We start from the raw sequence: 12597 nt of genomic DNA, 5'->3' as shown, positions 1-12597 counted from the left end.
TTTGTGAGGTTAAAAGTTAGGGTTTAGGTTAGGGTAAGGCATAGTGTTTGTGAAGTTAAAAAAGGGTTTAGGTTAGGTTTAGGCATAGTGTTTGTGAAGTTAAACGTTAGGGTTTAGGTTAGGTTTAGGCATAGTGTTTGTGAGGTTAAAAGTTAGGGTTTAGGTTAGGTTTAGGCATAGTGTTTGTGAAGTTAAATGTTAGTGTTTAGGTTAGGTTTAGGCATAGTGTTTGTGAGGTTAAAGGTTAGGGTTTAGGTTAGGGTAAGGCATAGTGTTTGTGAAGTTAAACGTTAGGGTTTAGGTTAGGTTTAGGCATAGTGTTTGTGAGGTTAAAGGTTAGGGTTTAGGTTAGGTTTAGGCATAGTGTTTGTGAAGTTAAACGTTAGGGTTTAGGTTAGGTTTAGCCATAGTGTTTGTGAGGTTAAAGGTTAGGGTTTAGGTTAGGTTTAGGCATAGTGTTTGTGAGGTTAAAGGTTAGGGTTTAGGTTAGGTTTAGGCATAGTGTTTGTGAGGTTCAAGGTTAGGGTTTAGGTTAGGGTAAGGCATAGTGTTTGTGAGGTTAAATGTTAGGGTTTAGGTTAGGTTTAGGCATAGTGTTTGTGAGATTAAAGGTTAGGGTTTAGGTTAGGTTTAGGCATAGTGTTTGTGAAGTTAAATGTTAGGGTTTAGGTTAGGTTTAGGCATAGTGTTTGTGAGGTTAAAGGTTAGGGTTTAGGTTAGGTTTAAGCATAGTGTTTGTGAGGTTAAACGTTAGGGTTTAGGTTAGGTTTAGGCATAGTGTTTGTGAGGTTAAAGGTTAGGGTTTAGGTTAGGTTTAGGCATAGTGTTTGTGAGGTTAAATGTTAGGGTTTAGGTTAGGTTTAGGCATAGTGTTTGTGAGGTTAAACGTTAGGGTTTAGGTTAGGTTTAGGCATAGTGTTTGTGAGGTTAAAGGTTAGGGTTTAGGTTAGGTTTAGGCATAGTGTTTGTGAGGTTAAACGTTAGGGTTTAGGTTAGGTTTAGGCATAGTGTTTGTGAAGTTAAACGTTAGGGTTTAGGTTAGGTTTAGGCATAGTGTTTGTGAGGTTAAAGGTTAGGGTTTAGGTTAGGTTTAGGCATAGTGTTTGTGAAGTTAAACGTTAGGGTTTAGGTTAGGTTTAGGCATAGTGTTTGTGAGGTTAAAGGTTAGGGTTTAGGTTAGGTTTAGGCATAGTGTTTGTGAAGTTAAACGTTAGGGTTTAGGTTAGGTTTAGGCATAGTGTTTGTGAGGTTAAAGGTTAGGGTTTAGGTTAGGTTTAGGCATAGTGTTTGTGAGGTTAAAGGTTAGGGTTTAGGTTAGGTTTAGGCATAGTGTTTGTGAGGTTAAAGGTTAGGGTTTAGGTTAGGTTTAGGCATAGTGTTTGTGAAGTTAAGCGTTAGGGTTTAGGTTAGGTTTAGGCATAGTGTTTGTGAGGTTAAAGGTTAGGGGTTAGGTTAGGGTAAGGGTAAGGCATAGTGTTTGTGAAGTTAAACGTTAGGGTTAGGTTTAGGCATAGTGTTTGTGAGGTTAAAGGTTAGGGGTTAGGTTAGGGTAAGGCATAGTGTTTGTGAAGTTAAACGTTAGGGTTTAGGTTAGGTTTAGGCATAGTGTTTGTGAGGTTAAAGGTTAGGGTTTAGGTTAGGGTAAGGCATAGTGTTTGTGAAGTTAAACGTTAGGGTTTAGGTTAGGTTTAGGCATAGTGTTTGTGAGGTTAAAGGTTAGGGGTTAGGTTAGGGTAAGGCATAGTGTTTGTGAGGTTAAATGTTAGGGTTTAGGTTAGGTTTAGGCATAGTGTTTGTGAGGTTAAAGGTTAGGGGTTAGGTTTAGGCATAGTGTTTGTGAGGTTAAAGGTTAGGGTTTAGGTTAGGGTTAGGCATAGTGTTTGTGAAGTTAAACGTTAGGGTTTAGGTTAGGTTTAGGCATAGTGTTTGTGAGGTTAAAGGTTAGGGTTTAGGTTAGGGTTAGGCATAGTGTTTGTGAGGTTAAAGGTTAGGGTTTAGGTTAGGTTTAGGCATAGTGTTTGTGAGGTTAAAGGTTAGGGTTTAGGTTAGGTTTAGGCATAGTGTTTGTGAGGTTAAAGGTTAGGGGTTAGGTTAGGGTAAGGCATAGTGTTTGTGAAGTTAAACGTTAGGGTTTAGGTTAGGTTTAGGCATAGTGTTTGTGAGGTTAAAGGTTAGGGTTTAGGTTAGGGTAAGGCATAGTGTTTGTGAAGTTAAACGTTAGGGTTTAGGTTAGGTTTAGGCATAGTGTTTGTGAGGTTAAAGGTTAGGGGTTAGGTTAGGGTAAGGCATAGTGTTTGTGAGGTTAAATGTTAGGGTTTAGGTTAGGTTTAGGCATAGTGTTTGTGAGGTTAAAGGTTAGGGTTTAGGTTAGGTTTAGGCATAGTGTTTGTGAGGTTAAAGGTTAGGGTTTAGGTTAGGGTTAGGCATAGTGTTTGTGAAGTTAAACGTTAGGGTTTAGGTTAGGTTTAGGCATAGTGTTTGTGAGGTTAAAGGTTAGGGTTTAGGTTAGGGTTAGGCATAGTGTTTGTGAGGTTAAAGGTTAGGGTTTAGGTTAGGTTTAGGCATAGTGTTTGTGAGGTTAAACGTTAGGGTTTAGGTTAGGTTTAGGCATAGTGTTTGTGAGGTTAAAGGTTAGGGGTTAGGTTAGGGTAAGGCATAGTGTTTGTGAGGTTAAAGGTTAGGGTTTAGGTTAGGTTTAGGCATAGTGTTTGTGAGGTTAAAGGTTAGGGTTTAGGTTAGGTTTAGGCATAGTGTTTGTGAGGTTAAAGGTTAGGGTTAGGCATAGTGTTTGTGAAGTTAAACGTTAGGGTTTAGGTTAGGTTTAGGCATAGTGTTTGTGAGGTTAAAGGTTAGGGTTTAGGTTAGGGTTTAGGCATAGTGTTTGTGAGGTTAAAGGTTAGGGTTTAGGTTAGGGTTAGGCATAGTGTTTGTGAGGTTAAAGGTTAGGGTTTAGGTTAGGTTTAGGCATAGTGTTTGTGAGGTTAAAGGTTAGGGTTTAGGTTAGGGTAAGGCATAGTGTTTGTGAGGTTCAAGGTTAGGGTTTAGGTTAGGGTAAGGCATAGTGTTTGAGAGGTTAAAGGTTAGGGTTTAGGTTAGGTTTAGGCATAGTGTTTGTGAGGTTAAAGGTTAGGGGTTAGGTTAGGGTAAGGCATAGTGTTTGTGAGGTTAAAGGTTAGGGTTTAGGTTAGGTTTAGGCATAGTGTTTGTGAGGTTAAAGGTTAGGGTTTAGGTTAGGGTAAGGCATAGTGTTTGTGAAGTTAAACGTTAGGGTTTAGGTTAGGTTTAGGCATAGTGTTTGTGAGGTTAAAGGTTAGGGTTTAGGTTAGGTTTAGGCATAGTGTTTGTGAGGTTAAAGGTTAGGGGTTAGGTTAGGGTAAGGCATAGTGTTTGTGAGGTTAAAGGTTAGGGTTTAGGTTAGGTTTAGGCATAGTGTTTGTGAGGTTAAAGGTTAGGGTTTAGGTTAGGGTAAGGCATAGTGTTTGTGAAGTTAAACGTTAGGGTTTAGGTTAGGTTTAGGCATAGTGTTTGTGAGGTTAAAGGTTAGGGTTTAGGTTAGGGTTAGGCATAGTGTTTGTGAAGTTAAAGGTAAGGGTTTAGGTTAGGTTTAGGCATAGTGTTTGTGAGGTTAAAGGTTAGGGTTTAGGTTAGGTTTGGGCATAGTTTTTGTGAGGTTAAAGGTTAGGGTTTAGGTTAGGTTTAGGCATAGTGTTTGTGAGGTTAAAGGTTAGGGTTTAGGTTAGGTTTAGGCATAGTGTTTGTGAGGTTAAAGGTTAGGGTTTAGGTTAGGGTAAGGCATAGTGTTTGTGAGGTTAAAGGTTAGGGTTTAGGTTTAGGCATAGTGTTTGTGAGGTTAAAGGTTAGGGGTTAGGTTAGGTTTAGGCATAGTGTTTGTGAGGTTAAAGGTTAGGGTTTAGGTTAGGTTTAGGCATAGTGTTTGTGAGGTTAAACGTTAGGGTTTAGGTTAGGCATAGTGTTTGTGAGGTTAAAGGTTAGGGGTTAGGTTAGGTTTAGGCATAGTGTTTGTGAGGTTAAAGGTTAGGGGTTAGGGTAAGGCATAGTGTTTGCGAGGTTAAAGGTTAGGGTTTAGGTTAGGTTTAGGCATAGTTTTTGTGAGGTTAAAGGTTAGGGTTTAGGTTAGGTTTAGGCATAGTGTTTGTGAGGTTAAAGGTTAGGGGTTAGGGTAAGGCATAGTGTTTGTGAGGTTAAAGGTTAGGGTTTAGGTTAGGTTTAGGCATAGTGTTTATGAGGTTAAAGGTTAGGGTTTAGGTTAGATTTAGGCATAGTGTTTGTGAGGTTAAAGGTTAGGGTTTAGGTTAGGTTTAGGCATAGTTTTTGTGAAGTTAAAGGTTAGGGTTTAGGTTAGGGTAAGGCATAGTGTTTGTGAGGTTAAACGTTAGGGTTTAGGTTAGGTTTAGGCATAGTGTTTGTGAAGTTAAACGTTAGGGGTTAGGTTTAGGCATAGTGTTTGTGAGGTTAAACGTTAGGGGTTAGGGTTAGGCATAGTGTTTGTGAAGTTAAACGTTAGGGGTTAGGGTAAGGCATAGTGTTTGTGAAGTTAAACGTTAGGGGTTAGGTTAGGTTTAGGCATAGTGTTTGTGAAGTTAAACGTTAGGGGTTAGGTTAGGTTTAGGCATAGTGTTTGTGAGGTTAAACGTTAGGGGTTTAGGCATAGTGTTTGTGAGGTTAAAGGTTAGGGTTTAGGCGACACACCAAAGAAAGAGGGGGTGGACATACATGTATATAAACTGCCCACAAAAAGTTCGGAAACTTAACTTCGGCCGATTATTTCAGCCGATATTAATGTAAAAGTGTAAAAATGGCCAATACGTGTTGTTTTCTGCTTATTAATGTGGAAGAGTGCCATCATCCAATCCAAAAAGCAGCTCAAAACAAGGGTGAATACCAACAGAACAATATTGCAGGGGATTTTGGCTAAATAAATTGGGCGCTACCCACACGTTTAGCCGCGTTGCTCATTCCACCAATGCCCTGATCCTAACAAACTGTACCTCGTTGTAAAGATGACTAATCAACCATAAAAATGATATAAAACACAGTAACAATTGGCATTGTTAAAGAGGAGAAATAGTGTGTGTGTGTGTGTGTGTGTGTGTGTGTGTGTGTGTGTGTGTGTGTGCGCGTGTGTGTGTGTGTGCATGACTGCGTGTGTGTGTGTTTTTTACAGACCTTGGGAGCGATTCTTTTCACGATGGCTGAGATGTCTACAGTTCTACACCTCACACCCTGCTTCCTGCCCCCTAAAATACACACAAACAACAACAACGACACACAAACACAACACAATAACAATGTATTCATTTATCAGAGGCTCTTTATCCAGAGTGACCGCCCGGGTGGAACAGGCCGTTCTGGGAGGTTGCCTCCGCTTCAGTGTGAGGACCCCCAGCCCAACCCCTTCAGTGTGAGGACCCCCAGCCCAACCCCTTCAGTGTGAGGACCCCCAGCCCAACCCCTTCAGTGTGAGGACCCCCAGCCCAACCCTTCAGTGTGAGGACCCCCAGCCCAACCCTTCAGTGTGAGGACCCCCAGCCCAACCCTTCAGTGTGAGGACCCCCAGCCCAACCCTTCAGTGTGAGGACCCCCAGCCCAACCCCTTCTGATGGCCAGTTTGTGCTTTGTCCCTTTTCCTAGCTCACAGAGTAATCTGGTATTGTCAATATATCATATTGGAGTGATCCAATATAGCCCTACATTACCATGGTTACCCTGGTAACCGCGGTTGTGTGAGCGATTGGATCACTCCAATCCAGTGTCCTGCAACGGGGGGGGGGGACCCGCGTTTGACGGGTGAAAACGGGTGAAAAATATACTTTTATAAGTTCACGGGTACGGGGACGGGCGGTACTGAAGTAAACGCGTGTGGGTAACATTTTATTGTGAAAATCAGAGAGCACTGTTTCCGCCCGAACAACATCACTTGTGTAACTTAACACAGCACACCGGCATGGAGCACGCTGGTCACTTATCTTAACTCACAAAAACACATTGAACATCCTTCACTCTTGCTTTTAGCTGATTCTTTGGTTGATTTTTAATTCCTCACTGTATTGCCTATTTTAATGTTGTTTTATGCCTTTTCTTTTCTTTTCTTTTCTTTTTGTTTGCTTTATTGTTAAATTGGTTCTAACTGTAAATTGTATTCTTGCTCTGTAAAGCACTTTGAGCTGCATTTCATGTCATGAAAGGTGCTATACAAATAAAGTTTATTATTATTATTATTATTAAACCTTCAAATTAAAACCATCTGACAATGTAAACAACAACACATGCGTAGTGCGTATGTGCACGTTAGCGCACGTGGCTAAAGCTCCCTCCTCCGTCTTCACTTCATCTCTGAACGAACCTGACCACTGAATGTAACATTATTGTTGAAGGCTGCTATCTTTTTCAACACATTTCAACACACTTTTAAATTGAGTGACTGTCTGTAGGCTATTTACATTTTACTGCATGTAATCACGGGTAAACGGGCGGACAACGGGTCATTATTTGACAGGCGGGGCGGGTCTGGTTCGTCCCTCCTCCGCTCTGCCGCGGAGGAGGGAGGTAGCATATTGGAGTGATCCAATCACTCACATAACCGTGGTTACCATAACGCAACCATCGTTATGTGTGTTTTAAAGGCTTCTTACTGGTTTTAATGGAGATTTTGGAGAGTTAATGGAGAGTTTGAAATCTCGTCTCGCGATTCTTCCGCCCGCCGGTCTGGACCAACGGCGGGCGGAAGTATCGCGAGACGAGATTTCAAACGTGATTTCAGTAAAAGAAGATTTGTAAACAGTAATGGCGGCGCCCATGTAGCTATGGTACTGTAGCCACATCAGACGGACCACACACTGCAGAGAGATAGATATATAGATAGATATATATATATATATATATATATATATATATATATATATATATATATATATACCAGAAAAAACTATTTTCGAGGGACAGAAATAACCAGATGTAGCCACGTCCTAAACACTGTTTTGAGCTGCGGGGGGGGGGGGTCCCCGAAATGGAGAACATCGCTCGTTATGAACTGGGGGTCCTGGACCACAGGACCAGTCTTATGATGACTGAACGACCTCAAATAAAGGTAAGAAAACCCCTGGGGCGAAATTCTCCTTTAAAAGGGATCTTACTGGTTTTAATGGAGATTAAAGGGATCTTACTGGTTTTAATGGGTGGAGTAGATTAAAAGGATCTTACTGGTTTTAATGTGTGGAGTAGATTAAAGGGATCTTACTGGTTTTAATGGGGATTAAAGGGATCTTACTGGTTTTAATGGAGATTAAAGGGATCTTACTGGTTTTAATGGGTGGAGTAGATTAAAGGGATCTTACTGGTTTTAATGTGTGGAGTAGATTAAAGGGATCTTACTGGTTTTAATGGGAGAAGGAGAGGTGGCGTCCCATATGATGTCCTGCTGAGGCTCCGTGTCACTGAACGGGGACTCAGCGTTGAACCCTCCACCTATAGGATGAGACCATATGAACATCACACCTTATAGGATGGGTAAATGACATCACTGGTAGTTATAGGATGAGACCATATGAAAATCACACCTCATGATTATTGTGGCAAAATGGTTTGATGGAGGACAATTTCCCGATAAATGTAAATCTCTGTGATTGCTGAGATACCATTATTGTGAGCGTTTTTTTTTTAATCACGATAAACAATAATAACGATTCTCGTCACCATCCCTACCTCCACCGTAGCGGGAGTCGGCGTTGAACCCTCCACCGTAGCGGGACTTGGTCACTCGTGTTGGAGTCTTAAAATCTGAAGCCAAAAGAAACACATTAATCTATTTATCTATTCATTCATTAATACAGAACGTGGGACGATATTTTAATGATTATTAGGACAATATATTGAAAACCGATATTTGTAATAAATAATCGACCAATTTGAACAAATCAGGAGAGAGAACTCATAAAAGACAATTAAGACAATTATTACACGGCTTGGTTGAATGCTCGATTCTGATTGGTCAGTCATCGGTCATTATTTCTGGATAATGACCGATGAGCTCTATAACAGACCGCTGTGTTATCAGAGACTCAGAGCACCTGCTCATATCAACCTGCGTTGCTTTGTTTTATGCTTCATCCAACATGACAGCCATGTAAACAAACAACCAATGTCATTTACAACTAAACGTTGCTCTCAAGAATGTTTTTGAAAACATTTGAAGTGAGAAACAGACGATGCAATAACCGAAAAGTGATTCTATTTGATCCACTGCACTTCCTTGTTTATCGTGGCACAACAACGGGGGAATACCAAAACGCTCGCCCCAAAACACAGTCACCCCGGGGCAAATCCGGCGGTATTACAGGCAAATCGGTGGTATATAGAATGGGGGCGACTGTGTTTTGGGGCGAGTCTTCCCGTTACCTTATGGAATACTGTCATTTGTTTTCCAAGGCGAACTTGTCCGCCCAGCCCAATACTTATGGAATACTTTCATTGCTGTAAGCAAGGAAATACTTTGTTTTGTTGTTACTTTTGGGTAAATGTATTTATGTATTTAGTAAGTAGCCTGAGTAGGCTAAGTATTATTATTATTATTATTATTAATAATAATAATAATGTAATAAATAATAGGCTAAGTAGGCTTATTTGATGAGCGGCAGTGGTTCTGGTAGGAGACACAAAGAGTCTCCTTTGTGTCTCCTACCAGAACCACTGCCCACCGGTCCGCTGGTCAACACATTATTGTCTTATGAATGAGACAAAAAATAATAAATATCCATGAATTCAAGTCTCCATGGGGGTCCCCATGGGGGTCCTCAGAACTAAACATGTTCAGATGGGGGTCCTTAAGAATCACTGACATACAGCAACATGCATATTTAATAATAAACTGTTAGGATTTAGAAGACATGTAGAATCACCAGAAGCAAAGATTTGAGTTTAAAAATAAATAAATATATATAGATATATATTTATATATATATGTATATAGATAGAGAGATAGAGAGAGAGATAGAGAGATAGAGAGATAGATAAGAGAGATAGAGAGATCATAGAGTATTTCTACTCATCCGTTGTAGAGTTCACACCACAGTACTTTAAGTACTTAGACCATATACTTGTAATGGAGTATTTCTACTCACCTGTCGTAGAGTCCACACCAACACGCTGTTGTTGTTGACCTTGTTGTGTGGGTGTGTGTTGCTTGTGTGTCTGTTGTGTATCTTTCTGTGTGTGTGTCTGTTGTGTGTGTGTTTGTTGTGTGTGTGTAGATCTCCTCACACTCCTGCTCAGTCTGTTGGGTCTGCTGCTCATCTTCACCTTAAAGAACTACAAACTGACCGTAGAACTACAAACTGACGTCACAACACAAACACGACGATAACGATCCTTATTCATGTAGATTTGATGTTAGTTAACCTGCTGTTGTGTTATATAGATCTATATACGTGTATATATGGGTCTATAGATCTGTTTTAATCTGTTTGTTTTCAAACGTCCCGCCGCCATGTTGTTTTCCTCCTCCCATGATGCATTTCTGCGGTGACGTTCGAGCGCGTCGTAGTTGCGCCTCACGCTGCGCATGCGTCGTCGTCGTCGTCGTTGTTGTTGATGATGTTGGAGAGAGTCAAAGCTGCGCAGCGCAGCACAGTATTAAACACAGTGGTGTACTGTACTTAACTACAATTTTTAGGTATTTTTTTTTACTACAGTATTTCCAATTTTCTACTCCATTACATCTCAGAGGCAAATATTGTACTTTTACTCCACTACAATTATCTGAAGACTTTAGTTACTAGTTACTTTGTAGATTTAGATTATTATTACAAAACATACATTAACCACTTCAGCTCTATGTATATTTTGGCCATTTGAAAATAGCAGATCATTGAAGCGCTTTGGACACGCTGGCCATTCAGCTCAAACATGCTGGTCTAGCCTCAGCTCTTTTGGCGTGAAGCGCAAGGGGGTGGGGGGGGGGAGTCAGTGCACTGAAGTCGCAGCACAGACCAGACTACTGTGTTGTTGACGGACAACGGATCCACGCTTATGAGAAACAACACAAATAAAACCTGGTGAAACAGTTGCGTGCATTAGAGCAAGATGAGGATAAATGAAACATTCAGTCTAAATGTCCAGTTTGATCATTCACAACTACAACTACTTTTGTATTTGAAACTTTACATTTCTCTAAATATTATAAACTTTCAGGACAGCCTAAGTACAAATATCATTTATGAAAAGGCTACTATAGGCTAAAGTGAAGTCTGACTGATTGACTGAAACGTTTTTTATTTTTTTACTCTCTTGGTGATTATCTGTTGTGAATGATCAAACTGTACATTTAGAGTGAATGTTTCCTTTATCCTCATCTTGCTCTAATGCACGCAACTGTCTCACCAGGTTTTATTGTTGTTGTTTCTCATAAGCGTGCATCTGTTGCCTGTCAACAACAACACAGTAGTCTGTGCTGCGACTTCAGTGCAGCCAAAAGGCCGTTCGCGTATGAGACTCTCCAGACTTTCTCCTCACACCTGGTAGCTCAGCCTCTTGTCTTAAGTAAAAATAAAACTTACTCTTTCTCTACTCACTAAAACAAAGAGAGTTTAATGGAGTCTAAAACCTATTCTACTCAGTGGAAACACTGTGAGCCCCGCCCCCTCCCCACCTCACGTCTAAAATACACTTTATGATCAGAAAATATAATATTTCACCTGAAGGAAAACATGTTTTTGCTCCACTGCGCCCCCTACAGATATGGTCAATGGATTTTTTTTCTACTGACCTGATTTTTCCTTCTGGTGAAATATTGTCTTTTCTGGCCAAAAGGTGTATTTTACAGAGAAGTGCTGAGAGGCTTCCCACCTCCAAAAATAGACTTTCAACAACACAAAACAGCCTTTGTTTCGGTGAGTGGAGAAGTAGTTGTGTTTATTTTTACTACAGTAGGAGCCTCACAGGGCAGTGGAAGGCCTTGTCCCTGAGCAGAGCGGCCTGGGACCACGCCCACTGTACATGAACGAGCGAAAACGGTTTCGACCAATGGGCTCGACTGATTGATTGATTAATTGATTGATTAGAGTATTAAAATATGATGGCTTTAAGACATCATAAGAAATACATTTTTCACACATTTTCAAATATCAAAATTGCATTAATAGCAGATCTACAAGCTTACATCGCATGACGCGATGTAAGCTTGTAGATCTGCTATCACGCATTATGTACACATGCCCATATAAAAACGCACGCGCGCACACACACACACAGTTGAGAAAAGAATGAATGATTTTTATTATTATTATAATAAATTAAATAAACATTTTTACAGTATAACATTTTAAACATGAATCAGACTGTGTCGTCCAATCAGATCTACAGGAAGTCAGCAGGCAGCATGACCATATTTGCATCAAGAACACAAACTCGCAACCTTCTGTTTTTTTGTAGTGGACTTTTTACTCCACTACAATTATTTGAAAACGTTAGTTACTAGTTACTTTGTAGATTATTATTACAAAACATACATTAACCACTTCAGCCCTATTTAAACTTTGGATATTTGAAAACAGCAGATCTACAAGCTCACAACACGTCGCGATGCGACGTGTTGTGAGCTTGTAGATCTTGTTATCTGCCATTTTAAAACTTTTTTTTAAAATAAATTGTGCACATGTGATAAGTTGTGAAATGGGACATTCTGCATAATGAGTACTTTTACTTTTGGTACTTTAGGTATATTTTGACGCCAATACTTTTGATTACCAGACTTTTACTAACAGAGTATTTCTTCATTGCAGTATTGATACTCTTATTTAAGTACTTTTCCCACCAGCGTTGCCAAGTCTGCTTATTATAAGCAACTCCGGGCTTGTTTTTCTGCAAAGTGGCGTGTAAGTATTGGCTGTGGTTTATCTGGGGGGTCATATTTTCAGGTGGGGGTCCGCGGTCAAATACACAGTAATGTGGGGGTGCTTGACATGAAAGAGTTTGAGAACAACTGTCGCTAAACTTGGTGTTAAACGAGTATTTCACCCCAAAAATGACTTACTTCCTAAGCACACCCCATGAAGCCTTAATGTATATAGAATATAAAATAAGTCATGTTTTGGGTGCACTACTCCTTTAAATCCATTAAGACCGGAAACGCATCTGCGTTTAACCACTTTAACCATTATTTTATATACTTTGGCAAATCGTGAAAATGTGTGCAAATCTTTGAATAATGTATATATTTTTAAAGGGTAAATCTTTTTAAGGGAACTCAAATCTTTGCTTCATGGGGGGTTCCTGGAACAACATATTTTGAGATGGGGGTCCATGGCCGAATACATGTCATTTTGGGGGTCCTTGACATGAACATTTTTTGAGAACCACTGATATAGAAACATAGGTTTGTTTTAAAAAACTGTTAGGATTTAGAAGACATTTGTAGAATCCCCCAGAAGCAAAGATACATTATTCAAAGATTTGCACAAATTTTCACGATTTTTCAAAAATAAATAGCAGATCTACAAGCTCGTAGCGCGGCACTCGGTGCCGCGCTACGAGCTTGTAGATCTGCTATTTTTGAATAGCCCAAAGAAATCTAATAAAATGACA

At 40.1% G+C, this 12597-nt stretch overlaps 1 protein-coding gene across 3 annotated transcripts in view; it reads right to left on the bottom strand.

The window, feature by feature from the left end:
* The window catches only part of etaa1a (ETAA1 activator of ATR kinase a), a 44685-nt gene extending 35176 nt beyond the window's left edge, over positions 1–9509 (bottom strand). For all 3 annotated transcript variants that reach the window (XM_080418734.1, XM_080418735.1, XM_080418736.1), the window contains exons 1-4: positions 9138–9509; positions 7723–7797; positions 7393–7485; positions 5188–5258 (exon numbers count right to left, since the gene is read on the bottom strand). In XM_080418734.1, coding sequence (XP_080274860.1) covers positions 5188–5258; positions 7393–7485; positions 7723–7797; positions 9138–9309 — 411 coding nt within the window. In that variant the 5' untranslated portion in view covers positions 9310–9509. The remainder of the gene's footprint in view (positions 1–5187; positions 5259–7392; positions 7486–7722; positions 7798–9137) is intronic.
* Between the last annotated feature and the right edge of the window lie 3088 nt (positions 9510–12597).

Source organism: Gymnoscopelus braueri (assembly GCF_963280865.1).
Source record: "Gymnoscopelus braueri genome assembly, chromosome: 2".
NCBI lineage: Eukaryota > Metazoa > Chordata > Actinopteri > Myctophiformes > Myctophidae > Gymnoscopelus > Gymnoscopelus braueri.
Note: the sequence above shows the minus strand (reverse complement) of the source record. Positions and strands in the feature narration are given on the sequence as shown.